We start from the raw sequence: 13904 nt of genomic DNA, 5'->3' as shown, positions 1-13904 counted from the left end.
GTTTATCGAGAGTATCACAGGAACGCTACCACAATCTTCAAAAGACACGAAACGAGCGGCTCACTCGTGCAGTTTGATCTCCTTCTCGGTGTCGAAGACCACCATCGAAAGAAGTCTTTGGCGCTTCCTCCGGAACAAATTCTTCTTCGCCGCCACCGCCTGGTTCCGGGCTGCCTGCCTTGGGGTGGGAAGGTCGTCGAGGCTGTCGGCCAGCTCCATGTCCTCGTGCGCCGTGTACTGCTGCACTTAGCCGACACGGACGGAATAAGCGGGCGGGAGAGAGCACGGCAGAGTAAATTCGACACGTCCAATGATAAATCTGAGCATGAATGGAACATACAAATGAGCACTAACTCACCGTTATTACTGCGGAGGAGCTACTAGGCTAGCAATCTACGATTTTGGCACGCTTGCTATTCGTGTGCCGCGAACTGACGCCATCACACCAAAGTGGAAACGACAACAGCAGCAACTGTTGGGTGTGCGCCGCCGGACGTTAGGCTTAACATTACACTCCACGGTATCACGTCGTCAAGCAGGACCCGAGCTTCAAGTAGAACAACTGATCTTGCTTGTCATGTTAAGCTTACTATTAGGGCTATCAAACGTTAAGCCTTAAAGTATAGGCTTAACGTTGGCGGAAAGTAAAGGCTCTTAACCCTTTCAGGGTCATGGACGTACATATACGTCCTCTGCAAACACCTTCAAAATGGTGAATACCGTATAGGTGGTATTCATTGAAAAGTTTAGCTGTCAATTTCTTAGCCTGGAAACACTGGAAAATTACCACAGACATGGCCGAAGCGCCACGGAATTGCGCGGCTTGTGCCATTGCGGCCGCACGCTGAAGAAAAAAATAACACCGGCGTTCGTCGCATGCTCCGTTTCAACCCTGGTTTTAACGGTGGTGTCAACAGGGATGTTAATTGCACTCACATTGGAGTCGAGGCATTATTTTGCGTTCGGCGGGCTAGAGCTTGGAATGTCCAGGGTGGACAAGTACCGCCTTCCCGCGGAGCCCGACGCAACCAGTGACGACTCACTCACATGGTTTCCTGCACGCGTGCCTGGCTATTGAATGCTGGCTATGTGTACGTCATCGCTTATTTGTTTAAAAAGCGCGCCTTTTCGCCAACTTCTCTTGCTTGGCATGTGCTACCACAGTGCGGAAATACGTCGAATTAGTTTCTTGCGCCGATGGCTCTTCCTTTCATTTTTTATGAATTACTTCAGCGGTGCGCCGGCTGTCGCTTGCGCATCCGGTAACAAGGGGGTGCGCTGGGTATTGCCCACCTAGAGTGCCGGTATATAACTCCCCTAGGGGAGCAGAGTTGCGCGTCCATCCGCCATATTGAGTTCCAGGTCGAGCGGGAAAGCCATCCGTCTCGCATGTAGGAGCTGCTGTGCCAGCGGCAGCGGCGAGGAGGAGTGTGCGGGGAGTGGCCGGACAAGAACGGGCGCACGATTGTCGGCTGCTTATCAGCTGAGCCACCGCCGCTGCCGCAGCTTCCACAACCGCCGATGCTCAGTTGCGCAGACCTGACGAATACGCGCGGTCTTGTGCGCAGCACTGAAAGCGGGCTTTCCTGTCGAACGGGAACCCCCGCGATGTGGCAGTCACACGCGCAACTCTTCCGCTACGCGATATACAGGAACTCTACGCCCACCGGGGCGTCTCTCGCTTCTTGCCCCTGCCACAGACCAAGGTCGCCTGCGAAACTGATGAGGCTTTTTTCTCCCTTTTTTGTATTTTATAGGAGCGGTGTGGCGTCTATCACTCGCGCATGAGGTCGCATACACCTGTGCGCTTAGCGGCTGGTTTCACTATCGTCCTCCAGGCGTTTCCCGTTTTTTGCGCCCGCGAAACTGATGTCTATCTGATTTCAATTCACTCAAAAAGTGCCGGCTTGTTAGTCTCGTTTTTATTTGGAATTTTTCTTTGTTACTAATGGATAAACAACAGGTATGTAACAAAAACGATTGTTTTTGTCAGTTCATGGTCGCCCTAAAGAAATTACGATAATTTTTTCTCGAAACAGATTCATTCGAAGAATCGAAATCAGCAATAAAAAAATTTGACTATGGTGGGTCACATTTAGCGAAAAAATTCGACCCTTAAAGGGTAATAACAGAGAGAAGCAGGAAAAGACAGCAGAAAAAGGAATGTGCTGATGCTTTAACACCCATTTTTGAAACGCAAAAAGGGTAGACACCCTCTGCATCCACTATTAAAACTAAACTTGCTGACGAGCAGATGCTGATGCCCCAGGCTTACTGCATGAATAGTTACCATCAAGCATTCGAAAACTAGATTCAATATCGTTCTCACACTTACTGCTCCTGAGCACGGTTAGGAATACAAGCAGTATAATATCAGGACTGCTGTGGAAGCAGAAGTAATACTACATTTTACAGGTGGACCTTTGCCCCAAATTTCGTGTGCAGGACAAAATAACAGTCATTATGAACATATGCTATTTTTTCAGTAGTATTCTTTTTGTAGAGATCTTATTTTTCTATAAGGTCATGAGTCTCTCACAGAATGTTCCCACCAACGCAACAAGACAATAAAAGGTTACAACAAGGTTTGTGTAATTGTATTGCTCTATTCCATCTCGCTGAGCTGGTGTAAACTTTCCATAATTCAACAAAAAGCCCGTATTCTTGAGCCATTAAAACAATGAACATTTGAAACTTTTAAATGCGAACATTTTTCGCCAAAGCAGATACTACCAAGTAGGGATGCATTTGTTAAGCCGTGATAAACTAATTAAAAAAAAAACTAAATACTTGTTCATCCTTGAATTTCTTTTTCTGGTACACCAAATTGAGCAGAAATTGCGATTTCTGGTAGACAAACGGGCACTGAATCATCCTCCAGTGACGCTACTGCATACATAGGGTTCACACAGCGAATTATGAGTAATCAAATGCCACAAAAAGGTTGCTCATGCATTGAGCAGTAAAAGAGTCATGGCAAAGGAACACCCTTTTATCCTGCCCGTAGCAAAGTGCTTGCTCAGGACAATAAAAAGGCCTGGTCACGAATACGTCAGCAAACAACTTCCAGTTTAGAGACTATCTACTAGAGATCCTGGTTGTACAAGCTTTATGACTGACAGTACAGCAGCAACATATGTCGTACGCGCAACAAAAATATCCCAGCCAGGTGCCGACCTAAAGCCCACTCGCCGCGTGAAGCTTCGGCACGCAGCAGGAATGCTGTAGCATCGGCATCGCATGTGGTTCCCAAGACGTTTAGCTGGCGGATGCAATGAATAGCATCCCCATCGAATTTCTTCTGTAAGCACCACCAGCAAAGTGTCGCCCACAAACCTCTAAGCATTTTAGCTTTTTCCAAGGTGATATCTTGATGTGTCGTAGCAGCCACGCTTGCCGCAGCACGCTTTGCTACCCGCGACTGCACTGCAACGTTTTTATGCAAAGATCTAAAACGATGGCTATGAAGCAGCAGCAGGTGTGATCTGTGTGGGTTCCTGCCGTTCGGTAAGAAGCTGAGACAGCCTTCTCAGCACTGATGGGTCCTTCACGGAAGCACAAGGCAAACAGTTATCGTGCTCAAACAGGATGCGCCATACAGGATGCACCATACAAGCTGTCCTAATTTTTTTGGAACAAAAAGTGTGACCAGTTGGTAAAAAAAAGCCTGAACCTAGATGATGAAACAACGGCTCATAAAAATGCTGCATGCAATACTAATTAAACAAGACTGCCATCTATAATAAAACTGCAAAACAGTGAGCATAGAACATCTCCCCTCAGTGGAACTGCATGCAAAAATAGTCTGACAGCAGGAATCACTGGAGGAACACTCCAAGTTCTGTCCATTTATTTAACAAAACTTTAGGTAGTTGCTCATGCTTACTCGACAGGAAGGAAAAAACGGGGGTGCTAAAAAGACGAAAAACAAAGTAGACACAAAGAACACATACAGGCACCAGTCTGTGTTTATGTGTCTACTTCGTCTTGTCTGTTTAGCGCCTTCCCTTTCATCTGACCATTTTACGTCCGTTTTGGTGTTCATATTGAGCGAGCCCCAAAGATGGCAGGGTGGGACTCAAAACAAACAAGGGTTTCTGTGCATGTTGCATGCCTTGCAACTGGAACTTTGTCACGGCTTAAACACGAAACGAGCATTTTCAAAACAGACAAAACTCAGAATTCCACCTCCACTCTGACGTAGAAACACAAAATGGTAGCGGCAACTCAAAGTCGAAGGAAAGGAGCAACAAATTTTGCAGCAGAACTGTAAGCTTCCGCTGTTCACAAAGGTTTATACCAGGAAAAAATTCCGTGGCTAATAGGAGGGGAACAGCGCAAATTTGACAGACACGAGAAGAAGGAGACGACACGCTGTCAAATTTGCGCTGTTCCCCTCCTTTTAGTCATGAACCAACATGACCAAGCCTCAGTCCTTGCAAATTCCGTGGACCATGCATGTAATGACTACACCATTTATTGCTATGCTTTAAAACATGCTTCAGGACCCCTTTAAAAATTAAAAATGCAATATTTGTTTAAAATTTGTGTACTTGCATCAATGTCAAGTGGCCTTTGTGCAAATAAACAGCAGTGACAGCAAAAGAAGGGGGGTGGGGGGCGGAGGTGCTGAATGCCCAACCGCTCTCTAAACTAGGTAAAAAAAACATACCTTCCAATCACCACTGAAAACGTGCTTGCAACGCAACTTACATTGCAGCTTCTGTTTAACTCCACACCCAAATGTTCTTATGCTGCTTAGAAGATGTGTCACTTTCAATTAACCCTTTGTGGTCCGTTGTCAGCCCCTGCCCAAAAACGCAAAACGGCCGTAGTGGTCCATGTCGGGGCACACCCGACTTGGGTGTTCCAAGGTTATATTTTCAGTGTTTCTCACTGCGATGCGCCGCGTTTTTTGTATAAAGGGAGGTGTGACGATAATTGGAACACTTTGAAAATTTTTCCTGGGCGAACCGCCGCTCTGTTCGTGCTCAAACTTCACACGAAGGTCGCATTTTGTGGTCCATATTGTTTGACACTGGGAACGACGACGGTACTTACCGAGTTATTCTGAAAATAAATAAAAACGAATTTCGACTATGGGAAAATGGCGGCTGATTTGGCCGTACAAGCATGGAGGAAGAAAAATGTTGGGAGGGAGCATGACGTCAGGCGGACCAGCTTCGGCAAACCAACCTCCTCTGAAGCCACTTTCTCCTCTCCTCGGACTCCTCCCGCGCAATGCATCATGGAAGATCCACCACTTAGGCCCGAGGTACCATTTAGTGGCTCCGGCTGGCTGCCGGTGGAGGTGGACTGATTGTAGGGTTTAATACGCCGACGCAACCCAGGTGATGAGGCGCGTCGTAGTGGAGGACTCCGGAATAATTTTGGCTACCTGGGGATCTTTAACGCGCGCCTAAATCTCGTACACAAGGACGTTTTTGCTTTTCGCCTCCATTAGAAAAGCGGCCGCCGCGGCCGGGAATCGAACCCGCGGCATTGTGCTCAGCAGCGTAACGCCTTAGCCACTGAGCCACAGCGGCAGCCCGTGGAGGTGCAGGCGAGCGCCGTCGCCGAAAGGCGCCGTACAAGATTGTTCGCCAGCGTTGCGCTCCAAGTCTCGTATCGTGGAAGTACTGCCGCTGTCGCTGTTCAAAGCAAGGCGAGACTTCGATCGCATTCTCACGAGGCACCCTCACGAACTGCAAGCCGAATTTCACTTCTGACGTAAACATTCACAAGCACAGAGCAGCCTACGGCTGCACGGTGTTTGCCAAGTGTGCTTTGACGATTGCGTTTGGCATTCTGCTGAGAATTATCTCGCCACCTTGTTTTTACACCATAGCGCTGTAACAAGTGTCCTATCAGCCGAGAGGTGGCGCGAAAAGCTTTGGTTTCGTTGGCGTGCGCATTTGCATACGCTGGCCTTATCGGTGCTCCGGAATGGTGGCACGTTGTACGGCCACAATTGTCTTGATGACGTCTGTGGTGCGTTGCTGTCTCCTTCAATGCATCGGAAAACAAAAGATGCAATACCAGTTATCTTGGGTGCTTGCGCGGAAAGAAGGGATCATTTTCCGCGCCGCGCTGCAGGCAGTACGCGGGGTGGTTGAACGAGGGCTGCTCAATCCGAGCGATAGGTATACGATGCTAAAAGGAATGCTGAATTACGCCTGGGAGGTGAAAAGAGAAAATTACCAGAACCAAGAAAGTGCGGTGTGTTTTGCGAAAGATAATATAAGGCACAGATGTCGTACTCTGTCATCTCCACTTATACACGGCGGCGGCACACAACTCTTCGACTGCGGCGTGAACTTAGACGGATCCCAAATCTCAATGAGTAAAAATGTCTTCTGTCTCGCTCGTCCGACCACTTTGCCTACACGATCAGCCCGCTGTGCGTTTTGGGTTGCAGGCAGCGCTGCGCGCAATGCAGGGATGACCAGTGTTTCCATCGCTGGGAGCCAGACATCCGCTAAAAAGCAATGAGAAATCCGCCAGATTCCGCTAGATTCTAACACATATCCGCTAAATTTCCCGCTAGGGCCTATTTTATTTAAAAAACGGTGCAATTTCATATGATAAATACCTTTATCATTCTTAAAAGCTCCCCAAAATTACGAGAGCTGAAATAACATAAAAGAGTCTTCCAAGGAGTCTAACTAGAACATTTGAGGCTTCAGTGCTGCGGTGGTCGTCATTGGTCAACGTCATCACAGATGAGGCTAAAAGTTATAAATGTTCACACTGATGAAAAAAAAGAACTCACAGGTCAATGAAAAACACATCGAGGTCTTCGTCGCCGCTGTCGTCGTCTGGCGCCATCTCCACAGGACCGCTGGTACTTGTTGAGGGACCAGAATGGTGACTTGGTTGCACATACGTTGCAGATGTCCCGATTGCACTAACAACTGCCGCGGGAAGTTCGTAATCAAAACAACTTTTCTGGTGTCGCTTCAGCCCCGCTCTTACGACGAGGATAGCGTTTGTTGTTTCAGGCTTCAGCTTGTTCCTCAGCTTGGATTTTACGATGTTAAGCCGACTAAACGTCATCTCTACTTCGGCATTTGAATAAGGCAGCACGAGCATCGACATGGCTCGGCGAACGGGTTTTCGCCGCAGGCGTCCTTATAGAAGTGAACTTCACACCAGAACGACTGCGTGGACGATATTTGCTTCCAGTTCAGGAGGGTAATTTTGCTCCACTGGTTTTGAATTTTTTTGATTGTCTCAGGGCCGCTTTGAAACCTCACGGATTTGTTTGTCTCATATAGGCGGCGCAGGTGAACAGGAGCCCTCCTGCCCTCTGAAGTTAAACAATTTCTGCATTTTTAGAGGACACGGAAATGATTTCTTGCAGGGCGATTTTGAATCGGTGCACTGCGTGAGATATCCGCCAGAAATCCGCTATGTATGAAAATGGCCCGTCAAAAAATCCACTAGCCGCTAGGCTAATTTTTTCCCCGTCAGAATAAAATGAAATCCGCCAGATTTGGCGGAAAATCCGCTAAATTGGCATCACTGGGGATGACTCGTCGGCGAAACCCGAATATCCGGACGGCCCGGCAACCGAACGTAGCGAGGCACGCACGTAGCGCGGGCGAGCGGCCACATGAGGCGCAAAGAACTACTGGTTGCCTGTCACGTGAGGGGGGGAGCTCCCATAAGTTTTTCCTTTTTCCTTTTTATTTTTTATTTTTTATCACTAGGCTTTACAATTGTCACGTGACGCTCCCTGGTAAACTTTTCTTTTCTCCATGCGTACGAGTCAGCGCAAGTTGATTTTGGAACGACTGCGCCACCTGGGGTATGCAGCGCGAAACGCACATTTGGGATTCACGGTAGGAAGGAGCCAAATAGTGCAGCAGACGATAAGAAAATGCACCTAGGAATGAGCTAGCAGATGATCAGAAAACCTGGTTTCACAAAACCCGCCATCACATCCACCTCAGAAGACGGGGCCGATGTATCTCGAGCGTCCGTGTTTCTTTGGGATGATGCTTCGTTATTGCGAACCTCTTAATTTATGGCCTCGTCATTCCTCTTCATGAGCAACGACGTCCGCGTCAACGGCAATGAACTCCTGTATGCTGACGTACACTGGAAGGGCTGCCCAAGCCTCAGTACCTTCCGTGGAGGGCGGCTCCACTCTGACGCAGTCATCTTCCTCGACCGTTGCCAAGTTGGCTGCCTCTTCGGCAATGGGCTTAAAACCGGCATCCGCAAAGGAATTTTACATAACGCTTCGCCGGGTTGCGTTCCACACCGCGGCAATCATTTCCAAAGCCATGAACAATTCCACCTGGGTCGGCCGCCCCCTGTCAACATTGAACACCTTTCGCTGAACCAGCCGCTGCCGATAAGCACTTTTAATGCTGTGGATGATCCCTTGGTCCAGTGGGTGGATCAAAGCCGTGCAGTTCGGTGGAAAAAAAAAGATTACCAAACAGCGCCGCTCAACAAATGTTCATCAAATTTATCGATGCGACAGTAACAAACTACTGAGCTACTTACTACCGCAAATTAGCCAAAAGCTATGCGGGCAGCTTGACAATACTATGCTTGGGGTATGCCAGCAGACAGCAGAGTGATTCGAAAACGACCAACGCGCCTCAGCCAGATAGCGCCACGGCTCCCGCGAACGAGAGAAGACGCAGTGAAACATCCCCCTCGCGAGGGGCACGATCAAATGCAGAGCATTTCCGGGGGCGCACGACGTTAAGTAGTTTGCTTCACATTAATGTTGTTGCACTTGTGGCAACTGTTGACGAGAGAGCGCTCGTCAGCAGTAATTTGAATGAGTCAACGATATAAGGCGCGTTCGTAGCGTCCCATTCTGTGTCGGCTTTGTGGCGCAGTGGGTAGAGCTCCATGTACATTGCGTTCCGCCCGCAGGGTCGAGGGATCGAAACCGGGCGCCGGATAGTATTTTTTTTTTGTATAGTAGGGAGGGGTGCGGAAAACGACGGTGCGGACTACGGACGTCAACGCGGGTGACATCGTGAGTTACTGAAATGCTCTGCATTTAAAGCGAACATCTAGGTTCTCAAGCTTACTGCCCTCAATGTTATCAGCAGAGCAGTTATCTATTAGCAAACACCCCTTGCGACTTTGGGCATTCATATCACAATCAAAACCCTTCAACCAATTACAAAAAATACCCGCGTCATTCAAGGTTTTTTTTCGCTAAATATTTAACTGGCAAGATTGTAGCGCCGTTAAAGCATCGAGGCTTCGCGCTCTTACCGATGGCAAGCGGGCAGCGCTTTTCCGAGTAATCCATTCATGGTGAAAAACAGCGCAAGGAACACAGGGACAAAAAGGAAGAGTGGACGACGCACAGCGCAGCTCTTCCTTTTTGTCCCTGTGTTCCTTGCGCTGTTTTTCACCATGAATCTTAATCTGCACCAACTAGCCCAACTTGCCATCTTACTCGAGTAATCCATGTTTGTACAAAAAAGCAGAGTCGCACGATTTTTGCTATGCTTTCCTCCGCTGCATGGTTGGCCCTTCATGTGAAGAGTCTTCACGGGTAGCAGTTCATAAAAAAATCCTGTCTCGTCCGCATTGTTTATGTCGGACGGGGAATAATCTTTCATTACGTCTGGCAACGCAGATGACGCCAAAGTAGCTGCACCATTCGCATCTCAAGCAGCAGACTCGCCGCACAACACCTTTGCAACGATATCATGCGGGGCCTTAATACGTGTCAGCTAACCTGTGCTTGCTTTAAAATTATCGATGCCGAGAAGGCAAGCATACTGTAGCGCTTTTTGCTGCAGCACGCGTATCCTGATAGGCATTTTCTTTGCACGCATGTCAAGGAACCGCTTGAACAATGCCTTCTCAAAAGCCTCATGTGCTCCTCGCGTCTACTTGCACTTGGTGGACGCCCCCGAAGAAAGGGCATTGGTTATTGTATCCTTCGAATTCATAATTGTGGATAGCGTACTGTTAGATATGCCGAATTCCGCTGCGATGTCTCCTTTTTTCTGCCGGTTCAAGCTTCGCTGATGATCCACGCCTTCTCCAAATAAAGGAATTTACACTTTGCCTTCATCGTCATGAGATAGTGTCGGCTCGAACAAGTGCACGTGATGAACACACAAGCAATGCACAAACACCCCTCCTGAAACGTTCCGTATATACGGAATTATGGGAATGCGGAGTACATTCTTAGCATGACACAAAGCCGCCACAAATCAATAAAGATTGTTCAGAAGTGCATGAAAATGAAACAGTACATGCCTATTGAAACATTTGACACCGGTTTTAAGTCTCTATGATCAATAGAACCGATAAATCATTGTCCGTATGAATTCCGTATATACGGAGTATACGGAAATCATACGGAGAGTGATTTTATTTATTATTGAAGATAAAAACACGAACAGTGCCAAACGTTCATATTGTGCAAACTCATATAATGCCCGTGTTTGTAGGACTAATATCTACATTTATTACGCTTGGGGGCGTAACACTCCGTATGAACTCCGTATTCCCATAATTCCGTATGTGCGGAACTTTTCAGTAGGGACGTTACGCCACCACAACAACGGGATTTATAATGGATACGAATTGGCTACCGTAGCCTGGCTGTGGCTCTCACTTGGCTAGGTAGACCTCCTTGCTGCAAGGCGGCCTACCGCATCGCATCCCCAGCAGAAAATGGCGCCCTCCTAGGAGCTGTTTTAGCGGAGCGGCGGTCGCACGTTTTCGCTAAAATTAAACAGCCTGGATGTACTAAAAGTTGCAGATAGTTGGCGTTACGCTTAATATATCGTAAAACAAATGTTCAAGCCCAGCTCCACCGAGCGAAATTTTCGTTGAAGCGAAAACAAGTCTGAAATACTGTTCGTTGTGGCGGGAATATTGAAGCCTTGATTTCTATGGCTAGCTGGCGGGGATTTAGAAATATTTCGCTGAAGTGAAAATTTCGTTGAAACGGCGTTCGTTGTTGCGGGGTTCAACTGTACTATCACCTATAACATACAGTGTAGACTATAGACTATAATATAAAAACTGTACTATAAAGACAGACTATAAGGACTATCACCTACACCCTGTCAGCCAAATGACATTTACCGCAAGTTTTAGGGAACCAGTACCCCTTATTCCTTTTAGTCCTCTTAAATGTGCCTCCATTCCGTACTGCAAGCAAGTGCTTATACGAGGAACCGTGCCAGAATACGGGGCCTGAGGATCACTACTATCACTTGAAAGCTAGTCTTTGCACAGTGATCGGCAACCGTGCATTATTCCCCACGCCTCACCGTGTCTTCCGTTCTTCTCCGTGCCGCTGCACCGCTCGGCTCCTTAGAGTTATCCTGAGAGCCCTGGTTCATTGAGCTGCAAGGACAGCAACAAGCACACAATCACCACCAGACTCAATGCACACGTCAGAAGCAGAACAGACAACGGCTGCAAAATAAACAATTCCGAAGCAGTGATGGCAAATTCTTGGCAAAGACTAAGCTTCAGTCACTTTGCTCTCACTGAAAAAAAAGCTACACTTACTCTGAAAACGAAACTCGTAACCCCGAAAAGCTGGCGCAAGAACAATTCGCAGTAGGATCTAATCTGCACCACACATGCTGCGAAGACTGCTGCTTGTTGGACGCATAGTTTGTAAATATTGCAGGACAATATCGAAACTTGAAACGTCACTACATTTGAAAACGCTTCAAACTGGGATAATTTCTGGATTGGATCGTGCAAAAATCCAGCACGGCTGTACGATCAACGATTGCAACGATGTTCACGTTATCGTGGCAATTACCCATGGCGACGCCCTAATACAACATTGCATTGCAGGTATGGTCAAACAAAAGCCACACAGTGCATTTCACAAGACCACGTCATTTTACAATGGCCTTACTTTGGAGGATCTACACTTTCCTCACAGCGCTCGAGCGTGCAACATTTTCACCACCAAGTTCCCATAAAAACAAAACCAGCCCCCTCCCCCCCGACCGCCGATAGAGCCGCTAACGAGCAAACGTAGCAAGAGCGTATTATTAACAACTGCCTTGTAAATGCCAAAAGTATTAAATTATACACTGTGACATCAGGGAAGGCAGCTGGTGAGAGTTGAGCATAAGTTCAAACGAAAATATAATGTCCACCGCATTCTGGTATGCTTCAACCGAAGTTCCCTCTTCACACCCTGCAGCGAACGTGAAAATACTCATTCAGACAGACCACACAGTGGAGGCAGTGCCTTTAGCAGAATTTGAGCATACATTTAATGCCAATGCTTCAGTTCAACTGCAAATTGTGACACTGACCGTACTTTGAGCAATGTTGCAAGTAGGCTGCTGTGCAGCCCGCAAATTTCTAGAAACACGCAGACAAGGACGTTGGTTTGCGAACATACTGTACAGTGGAATTGGAACGTCGACCTGAGCTGTGCAGAGAGAGAAAGATATAGAAAGAAGGCACAGAATAAGCAGAAATAAGTGTAGGCACTGCACCGCCGCAAAATTGCTCTTTTTGCAAGCGCAGTTAGTGTATCTAAAAAGAAATTGAAACAAGAGCATGTACAGGAGCAAGAACAAAAGCTAGTAAGCCATGCCAAAAGTTATGACCAGATGATGTGCTCACTTGATTCTCCGATTACACCGAATAAAACTAAAAAACCTAAACATTTCCATTCTGCAAGTTCGAACACAGTTTATTCCGTGAATTTACAACCTTAAATTTGCTGGTGATCTCGCACAACCCAACCGGGCTATTAATACCCACATGCAAAGAAAGATCTATTGTTAATTTCAGTGAATGGGACTATCAACAAATCAGTGCAAATAAGAAGAAGAAAAAAGTACCAGCAAACAAACATGATTTATAAAAAGATAAGTCAATGTGAACGAATGGTCATACATGTTACTGTCTGCAAAAATGTAAGACTCACAGAAAATGAAACAATCAACATAAAACGAACCGAAAACATACAGGGCACGAGTTAAATCAGCAACAAAGGGAGGGCGGGACATACCGGCCATTGGCGATCTCCCAAGCCATCTTCTGTACAAGGGCACGGAGGTGCTCAACCTACAATGGACACGGGGAAGAGTATTGCAGAGAGACAAGTTATAAAACATCTGAGCCATTTAAAACGTTTCACGAGGGTCTGTCGAAGGACCAAATTTATTAACTGGACCCTACAATAGCACAATTCAGTGTTACAACAAATGGGACCATCGTTGAGTCATTACAAGCCAATCACGTCAAAGAGATTAGTCAGAAAATTGTACCATCGAAATGAGCCCTTTTATGCGAATTTCAAAGAGCATTCAAGTGCACCAGTTTAACGACGTCCTCGCCTGAACGGCTTGAGCAAAAAATTCTAAATTTCAGGTTTTCTTTCCTTGTATTTTAAATGCAGAGCATTTCAGTAACTCACGATGTCACCCGCGTTGACGTCCGTAGTCCGCACCGTCGTTGTCCCTACTATATAAAAAAACACTATTCGGAGCCCGGTTTCGATCCCTCGACCCTGCGGGCGGAACGCAATGTACATGGTGCTCTACCCACTACGCCACAAAGCCGACACAGAATGGGACGCTACGAACGCGCCTTATATCGTTGACTCATTCAAATTGCTGACGAGCTCTCTCTCGTCAGCAGTTGCCACAAGTGGTGCAACAACATTAACGTAACGCAAACTACTTAACGTCGTGCGCCCCCGGAAATGCTCTGCATTTGATCGTGCCCCTCGCGAGGGGGATGTTTCACTGCGTCTTCTCTCGGTCGCGGGACCCGTGGCGCCATCTGGCGGTGGCGCGGCACAACCAGTAGCACTTTCTTTGAAAAAGCGCCTCGAAAGCGCGGCAAATATGAAATAGGGATGACGCGCTTTCGAGGCAATCCGCCGACGCGGCTGCTTTGTGTACAGACTCGGC

The 13904-nt window shown here is 47.3% G+C and overlaps 1 protein-coding gene across 1 annotated transcript in view; it reads right to left on the bottom strand.

Moving 5' to 3' along the window:
• Positions 1-13904, bottom strand: part of LOC144154754 (condensin-2 complex subunit H2-like) — a 69119-nt gene that overhangs the window by 41715 nt on the left and 13500 nt on the right. The window contains exons 5-7 of the mRNA XM_077685870.1: positions 12998-13053; positions 11277-11352; positions 65-240 (exon numbers count right to left, since the gene is read on the bottom strand). Of these exons, the coding sequence (XP_077541996.1) occupies positions 65-240; positions 11277-11352; positions 12998-13053 (308 nt within the window). The remainder of the gene's footprint in view (positions 1-64; positions 241-11276; positions 11353-12997; positions 13054-13904) is intronic.

Source organism: Haemaphysalis longicornis, unplaced genomic scaffold, assembly GCF_048455015.1.
Source record: "Haemaphysalis longicornis isolate Haplotype H1 unplaced genomic scaffold, Haemaphysalis longicornis Haplotype H1 scaffold_90, whole genome shotgun sequence".
Taxonomy (NCBI): Eukaryota; Metazoa; Arthropoda; class Arachnida; order Ixodida; family Ixodidae; genus Haemaphysalis; species Haemaphysalis longicornis.
This window is presented reverse-complemented; position numbering and strand designations above follow the sequence as displayed.